We start from the raw sequence: 23,610 nt of genomic DNA, 5'->3' as shown, positions 1-23,610 counted from the left end.
GTCGGTCCCTGACCTGTGTTTTAGGGGCTGTCCTGTGACTGGCACCTTGCTCCATACTTTTTGGAGCTGTCCCCAACTTCAACCCATCTGGGATCAAGTTTCAGCCTTAGTGGCTACCATCGTAGGGTCTAGTGTTGATCTAACAGCTGCACACTGCTTACTCTTTGCCCCGATCCCGAGGATTCCCCGATCCTCCCAAAGGTTAATTAATACACTATTTAGTGCCATCCAATGGGCGGTGGCACTACATTGGCGCACACCCTTGGCTCCCTGGTCTCAGGTCCTCCGGAGGATGGACTCTATCCGCCTCATGGAGCGGATCCACCATACACTCATGGATTCTATGCACATTCATACCGCCAAATGGGCCAAGTGGCCTACAAGTGCACGGCCCGAGGGGGTGATACTTCTTCCCCCCCCTCCCCATGAGGCTCCCTGAGTGTGAGTTGGATTTGAACCTCCTTCTGGGACACACTAGTCTCCCTTGCCTTGATCTTATAGCCTACTCCACCAGACAATTTGACACTATCAAGCACCCGGAGCTTAGCTGCTACTAGTTGCTACAGGGCTGAAAGATAACACCGATTGTTTTTTGATGGTATGGTCAGTTGTTATAAGAAAATTAGTTCATTGTTTTGTTAACCTACACAGACAATTCGAATAACTTGGCACAGTATCTTTAGATGTGTATGGCATGAGCTCAATGTAGACTGTCTATAACAGAGGTTTTTATTTTCTCTGTTCTTCAAGATACTAAATTGTCTAAATACTTCTGAAGTGTACTATTATGTTATCCACTGATACTGCACTATACATGTGTTTATTATTGTTTTATTGTTTCTCACCCAATAAAAATGTTTGTATTTAAAAAAAAAATCTTACCCCACCCAGGTGGGAGTATTTAGTAGAGGCAGCAGTTCTCCTGATTCTTTTCTTCTCTCCGTTTTTTTCCTGGCAGGTACTTTTCCTGTGTGCGAAATCACACATATTTATTTTATATATATATACATATATATATATATATATATATATATATATATATATACACTGCAGGCTCCTTACCGGGATTGTATCTTCCTTTACTTTGCTGCAATGTTTAACTAAATAGCTTTTAATATTTTTCAGAACCGTATTCAACGATTGAACCAGGCAGCAGAAATCTTTGTTATGCAGATCATTGAAGCTGGATCTTATGTGGGAATTGTCAAATTTTCAACGTCTTATGAGATTGCAATTTCACTGATGCAAATTAAAAATGATCAGGATCGAAAGACTCTGAAATCCTTTCTTCCACAAACAGCATATGGCGGAACAGATATATGTTTAGGAGTCCTGACTGGAATTGAGGTAATATTCTGAATTATTGTAGATATACTGTACTGTCGCTGCCCTGGATGGATTTAGTAAGGGGAACTCCACACCAAAATTTAAAAACAAACGTCCCCCATAAAATGCATACCAGACCCTTATCCGAGCATGCAACCTTGGGCTGTGGTTATGGGGGTCTGCAGGCAGGGGGCTTATCGAAATCTGCAAGCCCCCTTTACTTAGTACCCTTACCCATTCACCAAAAAAGTGTCAAAAAGTAATTAAAACACAGAGGTAGATTTTGACAATTACTTTATTAAAAAATAAAAAAACATTGTCCCCCCATGTAAATCCATCGTCAAATACGACACCTGGTGCACCACCGGACCCGAAAAAGCAAAAAATATATTGCTCCGTAGTCAACTAAGGCAAACCACCGAATGCCTGGCTTGCCGTTTGACAGTTCCTATACTGTATAGGTAAGGGCCCCTTGTAACGTTGCCAACTTAGCATGCATTGGTCGATAGGGGGGAGGTGCCACCAGGTTATGTCGCCACTCGCCAGTTGGCCTAGACCCTTACCTATATAACACCTGTCAAACTGCAAGCCAGGCATTCGCCCATTTGCCTTAGTTGATGGCGGAGTGATTCTTTTTTTTTCATTTTGGTTTGGGGTTGCCTTTAAAATCTATACCAGACCTGAAGTGCCTGGTATGGATTGGGGAGGAACGCGGTGCCGTTTTTTTTCCATTGACAGCTGATGACTCATCAGTTAAAAACACTGTGGCCGGCTTCCTGGCCCACTTCTTAAAAAACAGCTATCCACTGCGCCCTGATCGGGCAAAGCCTTGCCCAATCAGGGCTTAGAATGCACAGTGCAGCGTGCAAATTCGGGTGTTCGCTTAACAGGCAATGTTCCAGCTGAACTTTTGCTTGGCCCAAACCGTTCACCCATCTCTAACAGACACAACATGTGAGGAATATGAAATATTGAGGTAATATATACTTTAAGACCAGCTAAAGTGAATAGAGGACACTGATGCTGGGAAACATGGAAGGAAAAAGGAGAAGAGGATGACAGAAAACAAGATGGATAGATAGCATCATCGAAACAATGAACATGAAAATAAGCACTCTCTGGAAGCCAGTGCAGAACAGAAAAGCCTGGCTCGCTATGGTCCATGAGGTCACGAAGAGTCAGACAAGACTAAATTACTGAGCAACAACAACAGTACACTTTAAGCCTTGCCTTGCTGCGCAACAGAATTAATAAATGTGTCCCTATGGGTTTCTTGTACTGGGTAAAGGGACAAATGGTGGAGTATCATTGCCTCAGCAATAAGCAGCTTCTCCTATTATAAAAGACATGACCAGAAGCTATTGGCTTGATGTTCTTTGTTTGATGTAGGTGCACTGCTCCCCTGGAAAATGACCCCAGTTGTGGTCAAGACCTCTTATGAATGTGAGTAATGCTTTTCACCTACTTGTATAAGCTAAATCTCAGCACCCAAATTCGCAGGTCTATTCACCACAATATTTATTAGTAAGTTGTGTCATCCTCCCTTTGATACATTTAATTTTTATTTTGAAAGTAGAGGCGGACATTTGGACCTTGAGGTTGTGTTTGTTGATCTCATTCTCAAACATTGGAGACATGGAAACGTCAAAATTGATGGTTTGACCCTATTAAGTACAATCTTTATTGCTTATACACTTTGAAACATTTTACCACCACCATACTGTACAACTTTCTGTTTTCTCATTTTAAATGTAGGTTAATAAAAAGTTTGATGAATCTTCACATGGCACTGAAATAATTCTGTTATCAGATGGGGAAGATAATTATGACACCTCCCTATGTTTCAACGATATATATGAAAGTGGAGCTACCATCAATTTTATAACTCTGGGAGAAAATTATACCAAATCACTAATGGATATAGTTAAAAACACAGGTAAAGAAATGTAATAACACTCCTACTCTAAAACACAGCATTTTGCAGTTATATTTATTCAGTGTAAATATATTACAGTAAACTAAAACATATGGGCTCTTCTTGTAATATCCCCCAACCCTAGCCCATTTATCCTAGTATAATTACATTTGCAGTATTACTTGCAGGCGAATTCGAGATTGCAAAATTATACAAATATAGCCAATGTTCCATTACACATCCACAAATGCTTAAAGGGTACTGTACGTAAAGATTACATTTTATTTTTAGATAACCTGGTCAAGTTTAGATGGCTGTCTGTGTTCCCACTAGGAAGATTCACCACTTAATTTGTCCTAGGGACTTTTTTCACTGACGTAGAAACTGAGGCTTTACTGTGTTACACACTGATTCACGTGAAGGCTTTTGAATTGCTTTAGTCCCTTCTCACCACAAGGTCTCTTTCACATGAATGGTAGTTTCTACTGCCCTCTGAAAAGTAATCTGCAGTGAATCGCTTTTCAGAGCAGTAGCTGCCAGGAGGTGGTATCAGCCTGCCCATACATAGATCTAAATGTGTCCAGTCCCTGCTGAACCAGCTGAATTTCAATCTGTGTATGTCTGGCTTTAACAAGGACCTTCAGTGTTGAGGATTTTATGAGATTAAAGCTGGATACACACTATAAAATTGTCTGTAGATTTTTTCCTTCGGATTTACCAAAACCATATAATATGCAGTCAAACCTTAAGAGTTTCAATTTATATGCAATCAGACAGGCTCTTGCACTACATGGTTTTGGTAAATCTAAAGGAAATCTGACATCAAAAATTGTATAGTGATTGGCTTTCATACAACCATAGCCTATAGCTAAGTGAAAAGGCATCTCAAAACGTAAAAATTAAGACCTGGTTGTTTGTGAAATCCCTGCAAATTATAGTACAATAAATTGAAATAAATAGACATTTTAACAAATTTTTTTTTTTTTTTTTCAGGAGGACGACAGTTCTTAGCCAATGATAATGTTGACAACAGATTACTGATTGATGCATTTACAGGGCTTTCCTTTGAAAATGGGGATATTACACAACAGTCTATTCAGGTGATTCAATTTAAGATATCAGGCTCCTGCAGACGCTTTCTTGCTTTTCCCCCTTTCTACCTTTCCTTTGTATTGGCTTTCAGCTATAAAGCTGGAGGAAGTGTCAATGGACTACGAGTGAGCTGATCAGCGCACTCATAAAGCCTCATACACACGATAGGACTTTGTACAAACTTTCCCTTGGATTTTTGTACAAAGGGCGTCGGCCCTGAACTTGTATTGCATACACACAGCAGGACTTTTTCAGCCAACTTTCACCAAATCATGTGGGTTTTCTGCTCTTTATCGCCACCTTTGGTCAACTTCTGTATTGTTGTCTGATCTTTTGCATTGGTTCTGAGCATGCCTGTTTGTACTTTGTACAAAAGTCCTATGGTTTTCTGTACACACGATCAGACTTTGCTCCATCGGACTTTTGTTGCCAGAAAGTTTGTCCGTTCACACAGCCAACAAAAGTCAGATGAAAACCCCAAAAGTTTGTCTGATGGAGCGTACACACGGTCGGATGTTGCTCCAAAACAGCTAATTTGCATGTTTGTTGTCAAAAAGTCTGATCGTGTGTATGGGCCTTTAGTCCATTGAGAACTGCAAGCCATCTGCCGTAGTGGAAGACAAGACTTGTTTGTTTATTCACAGACCCCTGTGAATGAATGATGCAACTGTGTGGGCACCAATTTTAAATGTGACAGTGTCTGTTGGGGAGAGGAACCCCTACCCCAGCTGTCATGCAGAGGGGGGCTCAAGGGGTAAGGGCATAGGGGGCTTAGCAACATGTTACACCTTAAACATGGGTGTAACATGTAACATGTTCCCAGAGGTGAACTCAACTTTTAGCCCAGGTTCACACATGTGCATTGCGAATTGAAGCTCCGGTTTCACTGTAAAGATAAAAATCAGTTGTTCAGAGGTTCCTCTGCATTTAAGCTGTGGATCAATGAGCAGGGAGAGGGGGATGTGCAGTGAGGAGAAGGAGAGAATTTGTGTTCAGAACTGAATGCATCTGCGAATCAGATGCGTTCCCATAGAAGATAATGGGTTGTAATTCGCACCGCAATGCCCAGAAAACAAACATGTTTTTTGTGCAATTCGCAGTGCGAATGCAACACACATATGTGAACCAGATCCATTCAAATTAATGTATTTTAAAATGTCCTGCGAATTGGATGTGGTGTAAGCCGCATCTAATTCGCATAGGTGTGAACAGGGGCTTAAACAGTATAAACAATATGTACACATTAACAATTTTCATAACAAGTAATCAGCAAGGCTTTGCAATAAAAAAAGTCCAATGAACATGAAAAAATGTGAGCAACAATAGGATTATGAAAGACATGGGGCACCCTGGGACAGAACCGAAAAGTTTGTTTTGGTACATGCCGCAGTGATCAATTAGCATGAAAAATATCAGTGATTAAAAAAAATCTGAAAAAGTGAATCAGATGTAGAGCCAAATTAAATATATATTGATATAATGGGCCTTAGACATGTCTTGGGAATGAGCATGTGCACATCTTTTATATGCACGTGAAGAGCTGTGAACTGGAATCTGCCCAAGAAAGACATCTTGTCTGCTGGCATGCTCTTCCTGACACAAAGCGTCTCTTCTGCATTAAAATTCCTGCCCGTTTGCCAATTTTTTTATTTTGGCCTAAAGTTCCTCTTTTTCCACACCAGAACAATAAAATAAAGGAGCAATATTGTTTCCCCACTCTCCAAATTTAACTTTCTTGTGAAAGCCATATTATGAATGATTCTGAAAATGAAAGGTCTAGGCCCCACAAAGGTATCTGATAGTTGCAGAAAAACATCTGAAATAAAGTTATGAATTATTTCTCTGCAGCTTTCATACACCCAAAACTGAGCTTGAACTTTTATGTCATGCTGTTTCCAATACTGATGTAGTGCCCTCCTCGATAGGTCGCTAGGATGGATAGATACATTTTGGCTCCTATGTAATCAGTGGAGTTATTTGTGATTGCTTTGTGCTGTTCTGGACTTCACTGGCTGCAGGTTTGATTGTTTCCCCCTGCCTTCTGGAGGATTCTAGAATGTAGTGGGACGGGAAATTGCAAATCAGCAGCCTGAATTTTTTGTTGGCTCCGCCTGTCTCTGGGGGAAAGTACCCAGTAGCAGGCTGAGGGGTACATAAACAGTCTAGGGCCTGGGACAGCCTGTTCTTGTTCAACGGGAGAATCTCCCAGCTCAGCTGAAATTCTGCATGTGGTCACCAAGGTCCCAGCTGAGTTAAACTTGGAGGGCTTTGAGGGATTTCACTGAGCATCTGGTCTGGAGAGCTTGCTGGTGATACTGGAAGTATCCAGGGATATTATGAGTACAAACATGAGTTTAGGGATCTAGTAATTGTTTGCCATTTCCCTTGTGCACATGTACCAGTGGTTGCTTGGACTGGGACAATTCTAACAGAGTCTTAATGCTGGCTATTCTCTTAGCTCCTGCTGTAAAGGCTGTTCTAAGAAGCACATAAATAGTGTCATCTTGTTACTGCAGTGTTGTTAGAGTATCCCATAGCTACCTGCATCCCACTCAAGTTTATTCAGCCATAAAACCACAAAAAGACAACCCCCTAGACTGATCTTTGAGCCAGAGTGAGTGAATGTTGCTGTCTGTCTGCCTGGCTGCATCTGCACTAATCTGGGAGAAGAACCTGTGGCAATCAGCAGCCCCTTCCAGGTTAACACTACACCACATTATGGTTTTAATTTGCTAGTAATCACACTAAGTAATCATACAAAATAGGGGTAGAGTTCATATAAAAATAAAACATTATTTAAACCCGCCATGAACCTCATAAAATCGAAATAGCATATGACATGACTATTATCTGCTTTAAAGCACAGCATTTTATGTATATATGTTTACTTACAATCTATTTTAGATATATTTACCACTAATTATTTATTTCAGCTCGAAAGCAAAGCATCAATCCTTAAACCAAGAGACTGTTTGAATGGCAGCATATTCATTGACAACACAATAGGAAATTATACTTTCTTTGTAGTAACTTGGGAAAGTGCATTACTAAATATTAGCTTACAAGATCCCACAGGATGTATATATACTGCAGTAAATTTCACCAATGATGCAGTCTCTAAATCATCAAGGCTTGAAATTCCAGGAACAGCAGAGGTAAGCTATAAATGTAAAGTATTTCTTTATGTCTAAGCCCCCAATCACACCGGTGCGACTTGTCATGCGATTTGACAGAGCTCTCTCTCCCCTGCCTCCTTTCTGCTAGTGCAGCTCCTGTGTGTCTGTGAACACCGGCTTAATACAGGAATGCTGCACTGTCAGGAAGGTTGAGGGGCAGCAAGGACAGAGCCAGCACCACGTGCCAGCTCTCTCCTCTTCTCCTTGCTACTCCCAGCGCTGAGTTGACCGAAGTAGTGATGCCGTTGTCACTACTTCTGTAAGCCTCATAACAGAAGGAAAGTGCCCCCATCCCTACACTAAACTGTTGCACCCAGGGCAGCTGCCCCACCCTCCCGCCTCTTGTCCCGTTCCTGCTTGACACCATGGTATGTCTTAGTTATACAGTATATCATACAATCAAGGGCATACACAGGCATTCCATACATTACATTTTATTCCTATATAGAGCAAAGGGTGTCTTTTGCACATGTAGCTATTATAAAACAAAGTCTTTTTTTTTATGGAAAACTATGTGCAAATAAGATAGGGAGACAGCTGTCTGGTTGGATGACTTTCCTTCTAGTGTAATTGTCTAGTAGACTGAGATCAGCATCACCTGGTGAGAAGTAATTTCCCACTATACATGTAACAGTACATATGTCCTCTGAATTTGTGAGTGATACTATTGTCTCTATTAGGATTTGTTTCCACTAGTGCAATTTGTCATGCGACTTTGGATACATTAAGTCACATAACAAGTCACAGTCCATTAATTTCAATGGTACCCATTCCAATCTATGCGACTTTGAAAATCAACAACATTGAAAAGGTTCCTGCACTACTTTGATGCAACTTTGATCCAGAGAGTATAAAGTTGGATCAAAGCTGCACTCAAAGTCACACTCCAAAGTCACACTCTAAATCATGCAATTTTGGGGTTGCAATAGTGGAATAGTGAAAGGTTGTGAAATGCCACAGTGACCAAGGCTCTTGTCCCTTTTCTGTTTTCTCTATCTCTTCTCTTTTCCCTCTATTTGTACTCTCTACCGTTTTTTTTTTTTTTAACCTTATAGTGTAAGTGTTGATAGATAGTGTGACGGGAGTCACTTTGGGCGGTGGGCTGGTGGAACCCATAATCCCTTGGAGAGCTCAGGAAACCCTTGCTTCAGCTTCCCACCATGTCTATTAGGGGCATAGGTTGACTAATAATGTGGCTTGGATTTCTTAAAATGGAACAGTAATATTTATCCACAATATCTCTCAGGAAATATCCAAAGACTATTCCTGGCTGGTTTATTTGATTTTGAACTATACATGTTAATTGAAAGAGCTGGTCACCTTGGCCTTTGTAGCTGGACAGTCTGCTAATTCTGGGAGCTCCTGCTTTTGTGTAAAGGTGTCCTGTGTTTATATTTATAATAATGTGTGTTGTGTCTTCTGAGCTAAAAGGCGGCAAGTCTGCCCTGAATGGCAAGACACCACAGCAGTGATGCTCTATACGTCACGGATGATGCACCGCAAAACACACTATGGGGACAGTGGGAGTTACTTCTATGTAAGGAATCAGGACAGCGAGCTAAGACGGCTTTACTACGATACAGCGCCACCAGTGGTACTGGAATAGTGATGTTCCCTGGACTTCCGTTTGACTTCTGAGCACCCTGGACGATTGGAACTGTGCAGTACAGGACTCCCTCGCAGATGGGCTCTCATGGAGTTGCCTGGGATACCTGACGGACACTAGAGACTCCTACATAAACGGTTGGGTGAACGGACCATTGGCTTGACTGTCTAAATCACTGTTTGCCCTTGTACACACGGTCGGACATTCCGACAACAAAATCCGTCGGATTTTGTCTGACGGATTTTGTCCGAAACTGGTGTTGCATACAAAGTTGTCGGAAAATCCGATCGTTCGTAACGTGATGACGTTATTTCGTTACGACGGGACTACGTTCAGGCTAGTAGCCAATATCTTTGGTCTAGGAATTTGATTTGAGCATGCGTGGCACATTGTCTGATCGGAAATTCTCTACAAACGATCAGACTTTGAATCATGTTGTCAGAGAAGTTTATAGCCCAGCTCTAAAACTTTGTCGGTCGGATATTCTGATGGAAACAGTCCGATGGAGCCCACACATGGTCGGATTATCCGACAACACGGTCCGATCGGACATTTTCCATCGGAATGTCCGACCATGTGTACAAGGGCTATAATTACTCCTGTCCTGACCCATAGATAACCTCAACCCACTGCTCTTTTTCTAAACCTCTCACTGGGCTATCTCTACCAATATGGCTTGGCTTGAAGCTGAAGATAAATACTACTGATTGGTAGTGGTTACATGCCATCCTCTTCAGTGCACCTGTCTGCTGGACAATAGTCAAATATAACCATACTCAGTGGTAGTGGCTTCATAGGGTCAACTACTCAGTGTGTGGAACCTACCATATTTACACCCACATATCCCTCAGCCAGGGCCCCACAGTTATTAGGGGCGATATATGCACATTTTCTAATGGTGCTTGTCACCGGTATATATGTGCTTATATAATTGCTACCTTTTGTAACTTATATTAATACCTAATTGGATCCCTTCTCACCACTATCGCTTGTAAACACAGAAGACAGGTTTTTTTTCTGTTTTTTTTTAGAGCCTATTACCTATTTTAGCCAATAAAGATATGTACTTCCGCAGTACCACATCTGACCACCGGTTGGCTCTTGGGATATAAGTGTTATCATTCCCAGGAGTCAATGGGCAGCCTCTACAATAGGTGTGCCCCATGCTTTGTATGCAATGCGCATGCGCGAGTTTGGGAGATAGGGTATACTGCTAGGAGCTACGAGTGGGCTTCAGATGCCAACACTAAAGATGGTATCGTGCTTACTAAGGAGGTAACAGTGTGTAATTTGCATAACTATCTAACCTAAAAGAGTTAATTTACTACAAATGCCAGAATGTATTGTACAAGAAGTGACCACGGCGGAGGTGTTTTTTATTTTTTTTTAAACTGGAATTCCACTTAATGTCCCTCCCACAGTCAAATGTGACCACACCCACTATTTTATGCAGTGTGGAAGGTGCGAGTATGGGGTTGTGGTTGAGTTCCTGCACCTATTTTCTGAGAAAAAAAGTCCTGGTCGTGACGCAGATGCTTTTAATTAGACAACGTTGTCTTATTTTATATTAGTCTAGGTGTTGGTGGTGGGCGCCTAGTTTTTGTATTTTCAGTGTATTTTTTTTATATAATTGTGCAATAAAATTTCCCTTAGCAAGCAGCTTGGTCCGCACGTGACTTCTTTCTCAGGGGGTCCTCTTTACCCCTGTACCTATATTTTTGCTAGAGTTCTAAGTCTCGGAGATCACAACATAACTTGTAAGTCTGCAATTCTAGGGATGCTGTATCTGCTATGCACGACTACCTGATGGTGCAGCACCTATATAATAGTGAGTTGAAGGTTTCCATTTTTTCCAGGCCTCTGAGTCACTTAGGCTGGTTAAATGGTTACCTAATTAGCTCATGTTAACTTATGTTTTTGGTTACAGTTGGATAATCTGATCAGGAGGGGGTATGTTCTTCTCAAATGTATAAAAGCCTGTATTTCCATGAGCTAGTCTCGCCTAGTTACAATATGTGGCTGTAATATTTGATATCTGATGTACAGACTGGAGGAGGCTGTATACTGACGGAAGCACTCAAGCAGAGTGCAATGGGGATCCATTACAGATAGATAGTCTGTCTGTCTATCTACCTGCTGTTTTCCTATATTAGCAGAATTAAAAATCGAACACTAGAAGATGAATAGCATGCAAGCATTTCTGTGTCAGTAGTATTGTAGGTCTCTGCAGCTACACTACCCTAGCCACTTCAAGATCTCAATATGTATATATAAATTGTGGCTTTGAAGTGGTTTACAGGGATTATGGCTGAAGATATCAGCCATAAACCCGGTATTGTTTTTTTCAGACGGCGGTGGGCCTTCTCATTAAACCATTCTTAGCGGCTCATGAGTGCTTTTAGAAGCGGCAGGAGGGGACTTCCCCCAGTCCGCTTACCAGTTTTTTTCGGGTTTACCGTTTCCCAGGCTTGCTCAAGAAACGATCCGGTACCATTTTTATTCCCTGCTAAAAAAAAATGTATACTGTTCAGGGTTATAAGCCATTTTCTAGAAAAAAATACAAATTTAAGCTTGTAAACAAAAAGTGCCAGAAAAAAGCCTAGTCTTAAAGTGGCTAGACCAGGGGTGTCCAAACTTTTTTCAAAGAGGGCTGAGGGCCGACCATTTTGCCTGACATTCTTTAAACCATCAAAATGAAATGCAACTTGAAAAATACACTGCCCAACAAGAAATCTCTTGCCTTTTTGGCTGTGTGTGGTGAATAGTCTAAGGCCGCGTACACACTGGCGGATTGTCTGCCCAACTAAGTTCGGCAGACAATCCGACAGACAGTCCGTTCAAAATTTGCATGAACGGACTTGTCCACACACGATGAGCAGACAGTCCGCTGAAAGCGTGCGTGATGACGTGTACAGCATGTACGACGGGACTAGAAAAACGACGTCCTATACACTGCAATGCAACCTTCGGCCGTGTAAACCCTTTCTGAGCATGCGCCATACTTAGTCCGTCTAACTTGCCTACACACGAGCGGACTGTCCGCTGAAACCAAGTTTGGACGGACAAAACCAAGTTTGAACAGACTGTCTTACGGAAATTCCGTAAGACTTTGTTCGTCAGATTGTTCGCTGAAAAAGTCCGCTGAAGCCCACACACGAGCGGATTGTCCGCTGAAACACTGTTCAGCGGACTAAGTTGGACAGACAATCCGCCCGTGTGTACGCGGCCTTAGGATGAGCTTGGGCGTTTTATTTGGATATATATATATTTTGTGGTCCCCAACGAATCCCTGAGTGCCGCTCAGGACTAAGGATGAGCTTGGGCGTGTTATTTGGATATAGCATATTTATCTGCGTATAACACGCACCTTCAATTTAAGAGGGAAGTTTCAGGAAAAAAAATACAATTTTAAATTAAGAACTGTGAAGCAAATTAAGGAACAGTGCCCATCAATACAGCCTAATCAGTGCCCATCTGCAACCTCACCATTGCCATGAATGCAGCCTCTGAATGCAGCCTCACCATTGCCATGAATGCAACATCACCATTGCCATGAATGCAGCCTCTGAATGCAGTCTCAGCACTGACATGAATGCAGCCTCATCATTGCCATCAGTGCAGCCTGATCTACGCTCATATGCAGCCTCGGACGCGACAGGGAGGGGGATGGGACGAGCTCCAACAGATTACATACAGGAGAAACTCCTGTTTACTTGGAGGCCTCTTTAATACAAAGTCCTGCCTTCTATGATAGGCAAAACAGTTGTCCAATGCCAGCCCAGGAGATGGGACTTCCTATTACAGAGGCCACTGAGTAAACAGGAGATTCTCATGTATGTAATCTGACAAGACTTGTCCCGCCACCTCCCTGTCCCCTCAGAGGAATGATAAATGCGGTAGATATCTTTTGTTGGGGCCACAAAAGATATATATATATATATATATATATATACAAATTACCAATGGGGCCATATTAAAACCGAAACAGGGGCCAGCAATTGGCCCACGGGCTGTACTTTGGACATGCCAGGGCTAGACCCAAAGCAGTTAGCACTCTAAAGCTCTTTCAAAGGTAGTAACTGCATACCTGGAGCCCAGGGCACTTGGCAAAGGCCAGGAGCCAGTGATCCCAAAACCAGATAATAGCAATTCCCCTGGTTTTATACCTGCAAAGTGAGGCTGCAGTCATGCTCTACTCTTTTCATGAGGTGGCTCATAACCCGAAAGGGTTTTACTACACCATGAAGAGAAAAGAAAAGCAAAAGACTTTAAGGAAAGTAGGATCAACTCACATTTTGTAGGTTAAAAACAGGCATCGAGATAGTCCTTTGAGTCCACACTCATGGTGGTGTAGCCACCCATTCGGATCCAGGAGATGGCTCAATGTGTAAGGGGAATCCAGAAGCGAGGGCTGGAAAGCTCCTTGGAGCACAGCGGCAAGCGGGATGATTTCACAAGGCGTTCTGCAATGCATTTTTGAGTATGCGCACTGGCGATGACAGGTCAGGTGTGCTCCCTTGTCAAGCTGGTAGTCCAGGGCTAAGGATGCCTTTATATTTATAGAACACACTATCTAGTGGTGTAAATTGGGAATTACATCATAACTAAAATGAAGTACTTTACTAAATCACAATGGTGCAAATATAGAATATATGAAAAAAAATGATATCTATAATAAGAGAAAAGAAAGAAGCTGAGTGTGTAGCATTGGTATATGTGACTCTGTCAGAGACCCATATTATGCAATTACCATTACACTCTAGGTTCCCCCATTTCTCCTTTGTAAGGGCAGACAATACACATATGTGGCATAAGAAAATCTATATATAAAGTCAAATGGAAAATAATGTATAAAATCCACATATCTATATGAAATTATATAGTCAGCATATCTATATGACGTGGACTTATAGGCCCCCATGGATGATGATTATTACATTATTGATTTTTTATTTTTTAAAAACAAGATTTTCTTAACTCATTATTTATGAACCATATAACCTAGCGTGATGTTTATATGCAATGTCTTTCTTGTGTTTTTTTTTATTTTTTATAAATCAATAATGTTATACATTTTATAAAACAATAATGTTATACTCATCATCCATGGAGGCCTATAAGTCATAATCATGAAAAAAAAAAATACTTGCCCTATATTCCCTTTGGCCCAACCCATTCATGCTTGCTTAATGGAATTGTTAATGGACCTCTCCTTTAACAATATATATTTAAAAATTCCAGAAATATAAAATAACTCTTGTCTTTCTTTCTCTGTAGAGGGGACAATGGGATTACAGTCTCTGCAATACTTGGACAATGAATCAATCCATTGTTTTAATTGTGAATTCAAAAGCAGCTGATGAAAATGTGCCTCCAATTACCGTCAAAGCCCATATGAATACAGATAAAAATGTTTTTCCTTATCCAATGGTGGTTTATGTGTCAGTGAGTCAAGGTATGTTACCAGTGAAGGGAGCAAACGTCACAGCGATTATTGAACCCGTGTCTGGAGCACCTACTGTTCTGGAGCTTCTGGATAATGGAGCAGGTAACTGAAAAAATATTATTTTGTATGACATGAATTAAAGTAGGGGTATTGCAGAAAATAAATAGAGCAATTATACAGTTCATAAATTTAAAAAATGTCCAGTTCATGCAGAGAAAAAATGGTTGGTTGGTTGATTGGTTAACACTATCACTAACTGAACTCTTAATTCAAAATAACAGTAACAGTTCCATAATGAGTTCAGATGCAAGTATTAATTATTATCAAACTATGTTTGATTGCTGGTGTTTCCACTTGTGTGGCTCATTGGTATATCTTAATGTGGTGCTTCATTTGACAAGGTTTGGAAGGCATGCATTGTTATATACCTTTCTACCACTGCTTGTGCTGAACAGAAACTACCATAATGACAAAGAAGTGTAATTTGATATTACTGATCATATGTTTAAATAGTCAAATTCTAATATTAAAGTGATTGTTAACCCACTTTTCTATGTTTACATAATCTGTGCTGCCTCCTCATAAACTTCCTTGGTAAATAACACTATTAAATGATGCGTCAAAGCCCCCAATTTTGGCATTGAACCACAGCTTAAGTATCAGTTTTCTGTGGACTACCCCTGAAATTCTTAGATTTTTCCCTTTTTCTGTCTTAGGTGCTGATATTGTGAAGAATGATGGAGTGTACTCAAAATACTTTACTGCTTTTAGGGTTGATGGGAGACATAGCCTAAAAGTGCAAGTTAAAGGTGTAGAGGGTAAAAGCCGTTTAACATTGCGCTCAAGTCACGCACTGTATGTTCCTGGTTATATAGAAAATGGTAAGATTACCTTTAATTCATTTGTGTGGTCTAATTGCATCCTATTCCTTGGCCTTGGTGCCAGAGTATTGTTTGGTCACATGTACAATTGCTGTTCAAGCACAAACATTTAGTCAATGTGGTGAGCTAGGCAGACACATGCAGATATCTTTGCGATATCCTTAACTCCCTTATGGTCCATAATATGTGCTTGGGCTTAGACAGCAAACCACTTTGGTATAAACCAAGTGAAAAGTTAGGGCATCATGGAGAATACCTGCTGCCCTGCCTAAGAGAAGTAAGCAACATCCAGGTCTACATGACAGTGGGAGAAAGTTCTGAAACCATCCCAGCCCACATCTAGTATAAGTGAGCCACTAAGTCCCAAAGGGCCCTTGTGCTGCTGCATGGTCTGCATAATATGTCTAAAACTGCTACATCCTTTCTACATAGTGTGTATGTTTTGGTTTGGCACAATCTTGCATCGTATTGCTTATTTTAAACCTAAAATTGTAATTAGCTTCCTATTTATCAATCAATAAAGAAATTAAATGGTTGTTGACTTGCTAATGTCCTGTAGAGAATTAAAATCAGTGGCGCTGGTGCTTTTTTATTTAATTGTGATCAGCAAACTAGGGGATATACAACTTTAAAGAGGCCAGGAAATGTGTAAATATTCTGCATATACTATTATTTCCTGCTACAAAGCATTTGTAAACTTCTCCCCTAGAAACACGCAAGGAAAGGGCCAAACTCAGGTTATTAGGTTAATGTTTGCCCAGCCTGGGCTTATAAACCATAGTCTAGCATTTTCTGTATATTTTGGCCACTATGGAGATAGAAGATTTTAAAGTGTGTGTGTAAAACCCTAAAATGAAATATAAATATATAGCAGCTCAATCCCCTTCTAACTGTAGCACTGCCCGGATAGGGGTTGCAGATAACTGGGTTCCCCGCTCCTGCACAGCCAGGCAACAAGCATTTTTCACCTTCATCCAGACACAAGGAACAGTTATTGAGCTTGATTTTTGTATATTAGAGATAATAACTTGGGTGGGGGATTGGAATTATGAGATGCCCAGCTTTAACACAACATAACCAGGGACAACTTCCTCTCTATGTACATGCTATAGGACTGCCTTTCTCCTAAATACTGACAATCACTGATGATCAAACATGCAAAAGCCCCTTAAGGACTAGGAACTCTCAATCTCTTAGAAAGTAGCACAAAGTGTTGTAGGCTGCATACCTGAGTATTTCCAACTCTATTGTAGACACTGATCCCAGCCCTACTAACTGCAGGAACTACCAGCCCACCTGGCTGCTTCTTCACCAGCCCACCTGGTTGCTCAGAAGATCTCCCAGGGCAAGGGAAAGGAATGATTTAAGCTCAATACTGTCTTCCAGAAAGGCTTGCTACATGTGGCAGTCTTTCACTGACTCTGTCTCTGAGTGTGCTGATATACTCACGCTGTTCTGCTTGATCCCACTGCTTCTCAGGCAAAATTCCCTTCAAACCGCACTGTTGTCAGGAACCTCTCAAGCCAACCTGAGCTCTAGCCTCCCAGACCAGGGGTTTCCCTTTAAGGTCACTGACAGTCTCCTCAGCACAACATCTTCCACCCGACGCCCCTGCTGTCCCGATTCAGTCCCACTGCCTGGGGATTGGCCAAGTTCCCCTAAGTAAGCAGATCAACCCTCCTGGCTTCTGCCCACTAACATTTAGAAATTATTCCAAACTTCTAGAATCTGGGAAAAACACCAAAAACCTTCCTGCATAAGTCATCCAGCCTGACCTGCAGTAAACTCATGACCCAATTAAGAGTCACAAGTTAACTTGGAGTCTAATAGCACATTAGAGGATGCTATATAACATTAACAGAGTTTTTGGATTTTGACATTAATGACATTTTGTCTCACTATGTTTTTGTGGTTTTCACATCTTGCTCTTGCAGTATAAATAAGGGATTTGCATTGTCATCCCTCCACTGTGAAAGCAAAGCTGCCAAAATGACACACAGCATGGATGCTATTACCCCTATGTAGACCTTGAAATGGGGCAATCCCTGCATATGGCAGTAAAAAAACTGTGGCATTGACTTCTGGGTGTTAAAGTCTGGGAAAAGGTGATGTCGAAGGCATTGACTTTGAGCTGCTGGTTTTTGCCACCCTCTGCTCTGGTCCTGCACAGATTGCAGTACACAGCAAATGGTCACCTGAACACTCTTTTAAAAGAAAAACAAGTTTAAGTTACCTTTTTAATTTTTATTAGTAATCTGAAAAAGTTTTGTTAGTATCAACAAAACCTAGTATCTAAAACTTTAGTTTCATGTTGTCAGGATAATAGCATTTATGCTGGTTATTATGTATTTTCTCATATATATGTAGCACACCCCCACAAGGGCCACTGGTTGATGATGATTAAAGCACAGTCACTACAATCCTTCTGATAGCAGCAGCACAGATGATGATGACTGGAGTTCTCCCTCACTAGTGCAGAGGCTGTCAGCACACACAGAGCACAGTCCAGACACACCAACACAGAAATCAGCCTAGGGGATGTGTTTTTGGGATTTTATTGTTGAATAACTTTGAGGGAGTGTAGGGTAGTATGGATACCCCAAGACCAGTAACAGAAACAAAAGGACACACTTCTCTATAGTGCAAACTTCAGGAACAGATCCTCTGCCCAGCTCAGAATATAATCCTCCCATGAGAGAATAGAAGAGACCAGCGGTATGTACTCCTCAGGAGGGGAACTACTTGACTCCAGTTCAGTGGACTCTTCTCCCAAGAAAGAGAGAGAGAGAGACTAACTGTATGAGCCTCTCAAGAGAGGAAGTACTCAGCCCAAACTTGGAGTAAAATCTTTCCATGAAATTAAAGGGGACTAGTTGTTATGTACCTCTCAGGAGAGGACTTAAATGTCTCAGCAATCCCAATAGTACACAATCATCAGGATCTTGCAGTAAAGCAGTACTCAGCTCACAAGGCCAGGGGAGCAGCTGTGTCCTTCAGCTTCCTCCGGGTGCCTTCCATTGAGGCTCTGCAGACTAGAACCTTAGGGGAAATCTCAGGGTGACCAGAGAGCTTTCTGGTGTAGGTCCTCCCAGCTCTTCCATAACCGGGACCTCAATGAACAGCAGCTTGAAACAGCAGAACAGCTTGGGGTAGGGGTGAAATTCCTTTAACAGAAAGACACTGCTGTTTCTAAAGCTTGGACTGTTTATGTGCGCCTCAGCCACCTTCTGCTCACACCTCCCCAGGGATTGGCTACAGCACAATAAATATTTATCTGCCCATTTACCTTGCTCTGCTCCTATGTTCTACAACTTTCTTGAAGGCAGGGAAGAGCAATCAGATCCAAAACAGCAAAAATAAATCAACATCTGCTCCACAAATTACAGAGGAGCTAAAAAGAACAAAATGTACCTAACATTCTAGTAAGCTAACTAGGAGGGTGCTACATTGACATATGAACTGATCAAATTTGAAATTTTCCTCATTTCTACTTAGTGTTATTTAAAATAAACAAAATCAGTAACAAAAATATTTTCAGTAAAACTAATTATGAAGTTGAATGCCTAGAAGTATCACAATATAGCATTATTTCTATTTTCTAACATATATTAAAATTACAGGTAAAATCACATTGAATCCATCAAGGGTAACAGTTGATGATGGTGATGGTCTCAATCTGGGGGAATTCATTAGAACAGCTTCAGGTGGAGCATTTGAGGTGACTAATGCCTTATTATATCAGAAGCAAAATATCTTTAAACCGGAAAAGATATCAGATTTAGAGGCTACAATAGAAAAGGGGCGTATCAACCTGTTCTGGACAGCCACTGGTAATGTTTTGGATGAAGGAACAGGTAAGCTGTTTATTTGCTTTAAAATGTGTTTTATTTTGCATTTAAAATATAACACAAATTCACATTGTTACAATCGCTGAAATCCTTGATAAAGAGAGTCTTTTGTTAGGAATTCATCTACTATAATAGGTATTTTGTCAATTACTTCTGCTACAGTTTAAAAACAACTTTGAGTTATCCAACAGACTTTAATAAATAAAAATCTGACTTTTTTATATCTCAGACATCAGGTATGACACGAAAGCTTTGTTTTTGTTTTTTAAATAACAAACATATCATACTTACCTCCACGGTACAGCTTGTTTTGCGCAGAGTGCCCCCGAACATCCTCTTCTGGGGTCCCTCTGCATCTCTCACAGCTCTTCCCCACATTAGATAAACCCCTAGGAGAAGCGCTCTCCTGAGGGGGGGGGGGGGAGGGTACCTTGCAGGCACTCTCCTGAGTCATTCAAATGGCGTCCATAGATGCCGAATGTATGACTGGATTTAATTGACAGCAGAGGGAGCCAATGGCTGTGCTCAGGGCTCGAGTCCTGCGGGAACGCGTAGGAACGGCGTCCTTGCACTATTTTCACAGCGGGAATGCCGTTCCCTTTGCAGGACTAGACCCGCCCGAATGAGATGTATGCAGAGTAGCACAGGAAGCGTTTGGCTGTAGTAAGTTCTCCCTCACTTCACACAGCACTGTTCGCTCCCCAGCGGCCCCTCCTCTCTTCTCGTCTATCCCAGATGATGTCACAAGCCAATGGGGATAGACGAGAAGAGAGGAGGGGCCGCCAGGGAGAGGACAACGCTGTGTGAAGTGAGGGAGAACTTACTACAGCCAAACGCTTCCTGTGCTACTCTGCATACTGGCTAGTAAGATGACAATGTGCCCTATAATGTGCCCAATGGTGTGCTATGTGCCCCATGCCCTAATGTGCCCCCTGCCCTGATGTCCTATGTGCCCCACTGTGCCATATTATGTGCCCTGATGTGCCCCATGCCGTAATGTGCCCCCTGCCCTGATGTCCTATGTGCCCCACTGTGCCCCATTATGTGCCCTGATGTGCCCCATGCCGTAATCTGCCCCTGCCCTGATGTCCTATGTGCCCCACTGTGCCCTAATTTGCCCATGCCCTGATATGCCATGTGCCCTGAGGTGCCATGTGGCCTGATGTGCCCCCTGCCCTTATGTGCCATGTGCCCTGATGTGCTATGTGCCCCATAATGTGCCCTGATGTGCCATAATGTGCCCTGATGTACTATGTGACCCATAATGTGCCCTGATGTGCCATAATGTGCTCCATGTGCCAACGTTTCCCCATGCCCTGATGTGCCATGTGGCCTGATGTGCCCCATGCCCCGATGTGCCCCATGCCCTTATGTGCTATGTGCCCCATAATTTGCCCTGATGTGCTATGTGCCACATAATGTGCCATAATGTTCCCTGATGTGCCCTGTGCCCTGATATGCCATGTGGCCTGATGTGCCCCGCACCCTTATCTGCTATGTGCCATAATGTGCCCTGATGTGCCATAATGTGCCAACGTTTCTCCCATACCCTGATGTGCCATGCGGCCTGATGTGCCCCATGCCCTTATGTGCTATGTGCCCTGATGTGCTATGTGCCCCATAATGTGCCCTGATGTGCCCCAATGTGCCACATAATGTGCCCTGATGTGCTCCATAATGTGCCATAATGTGCCCCTGATGTGCCCCATGCCCTGATGTGCCCCATAATGTGCCCTGATGTGCCTCATAATGTGCCCTGATGTGCCATAATGTGCCCCGTACCCTGATGTGCCATATGGCCTGATGTGTCCCATGCCCTGATATGCCCCATGCCCTGATGTGCCCCGTGCCTTGATGTGCCCCGATGTCCTATTTTTTTCTTTTTTTTGGTGCGGGAGTGGATCTTGGGTGGGAGTTCCACACTTTTTTCCCCAGGACTTGACCCCTGGCTGTGCTGCTATCAATCCATCCAATCAAGACCTGAGACACTGGCTTTTGCTGGTGTACGCGTCCCCGGGATATGATAGAAGGGTTTCAGGCAAGTAAAACAGGGGCTCGGGGAGGGGGCTGCAGCATTACAGGAGGTTTTTCACAACAATGCGTAGAATGCATTGAGGTGAAAAACCTTGAAGGTTTATAACCCCTTTAACACTGTTAAAATAGCAATTATAAATAAATCTCTATCTATCTTTGGGAACTGTCCAATTAATCACTGCCTTAAAAGACTGAAGCTAACATGGATGAATCCACACTGCCTGGCCACTATATTCCGACTGTCCCTGGCACAAATGTGTTAATCCTATACAAACAAATATTAATGAAAGTATACCTCTGCCCAGACTATCGGACATTACATTATTTATGAGTTCTAAACAAGTAGCAATGCAGATCTTAAATCTCTGTCTCTAGCTGATTCTAGAAAGAATTAATTCTCAAAGATCCCCACAGATTACAACAAAGACCCAAAGTTTGACATGTATTTGTTTTTTAACAGCTTAGGTGTTCCCTCTGTGTATTAGCATTATAGGGTTGGTACAATAAAAAGTAATGGGGTAATAGCTAAGTTTTCAGTATCTCTGTTGTGAAATTTGAAGGTAAATTTCACCACAATGCATATAGCTAGAGGTCATTTAGAGCTTATTTTAAGGTGTTTTTACTGCTTGCTCAGAATATAAATACTTTAGTTCAGACAGAGGTTCACTTAAAACGCACCTTGCATGGAAATGAAAGGTCCACCTATCTTTTAACCCCCACCCTATGTAAAAACACTGTGTCAACAGACAAAATAAATTAAATTAAAATAAATTTAAATTAAGTAGAAAGATAAAAAAATATATTTATTTTACTTATACTTTACACATCAGTTTTTGCCCGTGGTGCATAAGTGCATAAGTGAGGGTAACATCTCTGGGCCTTCCTGTGGGTACTTAAGACAGAAGAATTGGCTTCTGCACTGTTCTGGGGCTAAACTCCAACCACAACTTTTTACCTTTGTGTAGAGTAAGGAAGACTCCTACCGTGTTTTATTCCTGTGCCCTGCTTAATGAGGTTTCCCCCCACCAGTGTCAATGACTCTTGGCTTACTCTGGCTCACAGAACCTCAGCCATAAAAATGGTTGAAATCTGACAGAAGGCCTAATTCTTTTCCACTGAAAAATATTGGAGAGCAAGAAGGGATGAGAAATCTCTGTAGTAAGGACACAAACAACAGAAAAACCCTGTCAGAGATTATAACATTTCACCACTCTGTCCAAAAGTAAAAAAAAATATTTGGGTTTAAATGTATAAATTTGAAATAATATTTTTGGTGAATTGATTTTAGAACCTAACCTGGTTATCTTTTCTTTTTTAGCTTCAGAGTATGATTTAAGAATGAGCCAAAGCCCTAAAGATTTAAGAGACAACTTTTATGGATCATATAAGGTTAACATGACCAGTGTCAACCCACAGTTAGCTGGATCAAGGGAATCCTTCTCATTTGTACCACAAAATGAACCAATTTCAAATGGAACAATTCTATTTTTTGCATTAGTTGCTATTAATGACGCCTTTCAGAAATCGGACATATCAACTATTGCCCAGGCAGCTCTCTTCATTCCTCCAACATCAGAGGCACCCACAACACGGAAGAGAACAACCACAGAGGGAGCAAACCATGCTGAAACACCAAATGAACATGAAAATGAACATGAACTTGAACATGCTGAGGGACTTAATTCTTCTGTGATAGTCGCAATAGTGTGTTCAGCTGCCGTTCTAATATGGATACTTATATATATTATTCTTTGCTTTGTGAAAGTTTGTAGAAAATAATTGAATGAGTGGACAACAGTGAACAATATATTTAAAGTGCACTTAATTACTTACACTGTAATTTAATAGAGTCGATAATTTATATCTGATAGAGTTAACCCAAAAATGAATCAGATTTATTTATGCTTTAATGTGACAATACTGTGGTTCTTGCTCATATTATGCGCAGGGTGGTCAGTCAGATGAAATGGAAAACGAATGCGTTGCATGCACTGTTCAATGTTTATTATTAACATTTATTAAATGTATTCATTGTATCAAATTGCTTTTTCTCTAACCACTTCATCTCTGTAAGGTTTTACCCCCTTCCTGACCAGGCAATTTTTTGCAATACGACACTACGTTACTTTAACTGACAATTGCGTGGTTGTGCAACACTGTACCCAAATCAAATGTATGTTCTTTTTTTTCCCACAGATAGAGCCTTCTTTTGGTGGTATTTTATCACCTCTGTGGTTTTTATTTTTTCGCGCTATAAAACAAAAAAAAAGAGCAACAATTTTGAAA

The 23,610-nt window shown here is 41.5% G+C and overlaps 1 protein-coding gene across 1 annotated transcript in view; it reads left to right on the top strand.

The window, feature by feature from the left end:
- LOC143928228 (calcium-activated chloride channel regulator 1-like) overlaps positions 1–23,365 on the top strand; it is an 82,833-nt gene extending 59,468 nt beyond the window's left edge. The window contains exons 7-14 of the mRNA XM_077452978.1: positions 1,126–1,347; positions 3,082–3,262; positions 4,235–4,341; positions 7,267–7,488; positions 14,393–14,663; positions 15,278–15,442; positions 19,063–19,296; positions 22,643–23,365. Of these exons, the coding sequence (XP_077309104.1) occupies positions 1,126–1,347; positions 3,082–3,262; positions 4,235–4,341; positions 7,267–7,488; positions 14,393–14,663; positions 15,278–15,442; positions 19,063–19,296; positions 22,643–23,103 (1,863 nt within the window). The 3' untranslated portion in view covers positions 23,104–23,365. The remainder of the gene's footprint in view (positions 1–1,125; positions 1,348–3,081; positions 3,263–4,234; positions 4,342–7,266; positions 7,489–14,392; positions 14,664–15,277; positions 15,443–19,062; positions 19,297–22,642) is intronic.
- Positions 23,366–23,610: the final 245 nt, after the last annotated feature.

This window comes from Lithobates pipiens, unplaced genomic scaffold, assembly GCF_037356315.1.
Source record: "Lithobates pipiens isolate NorthernLeopardFrog02 unplaced genomic scaffold, aLitPip1_a1.2 Scaffold_23, whole genome shotgun sequence".
NCBI lineage: Eukaryota > Metazoa > Chordata > Amphibia > Anura > Ranidae > Lithobates > Lithobates pipiens.
This window is presented reverse-complemented; position numbering and strand designations above follow the sequence as displayed.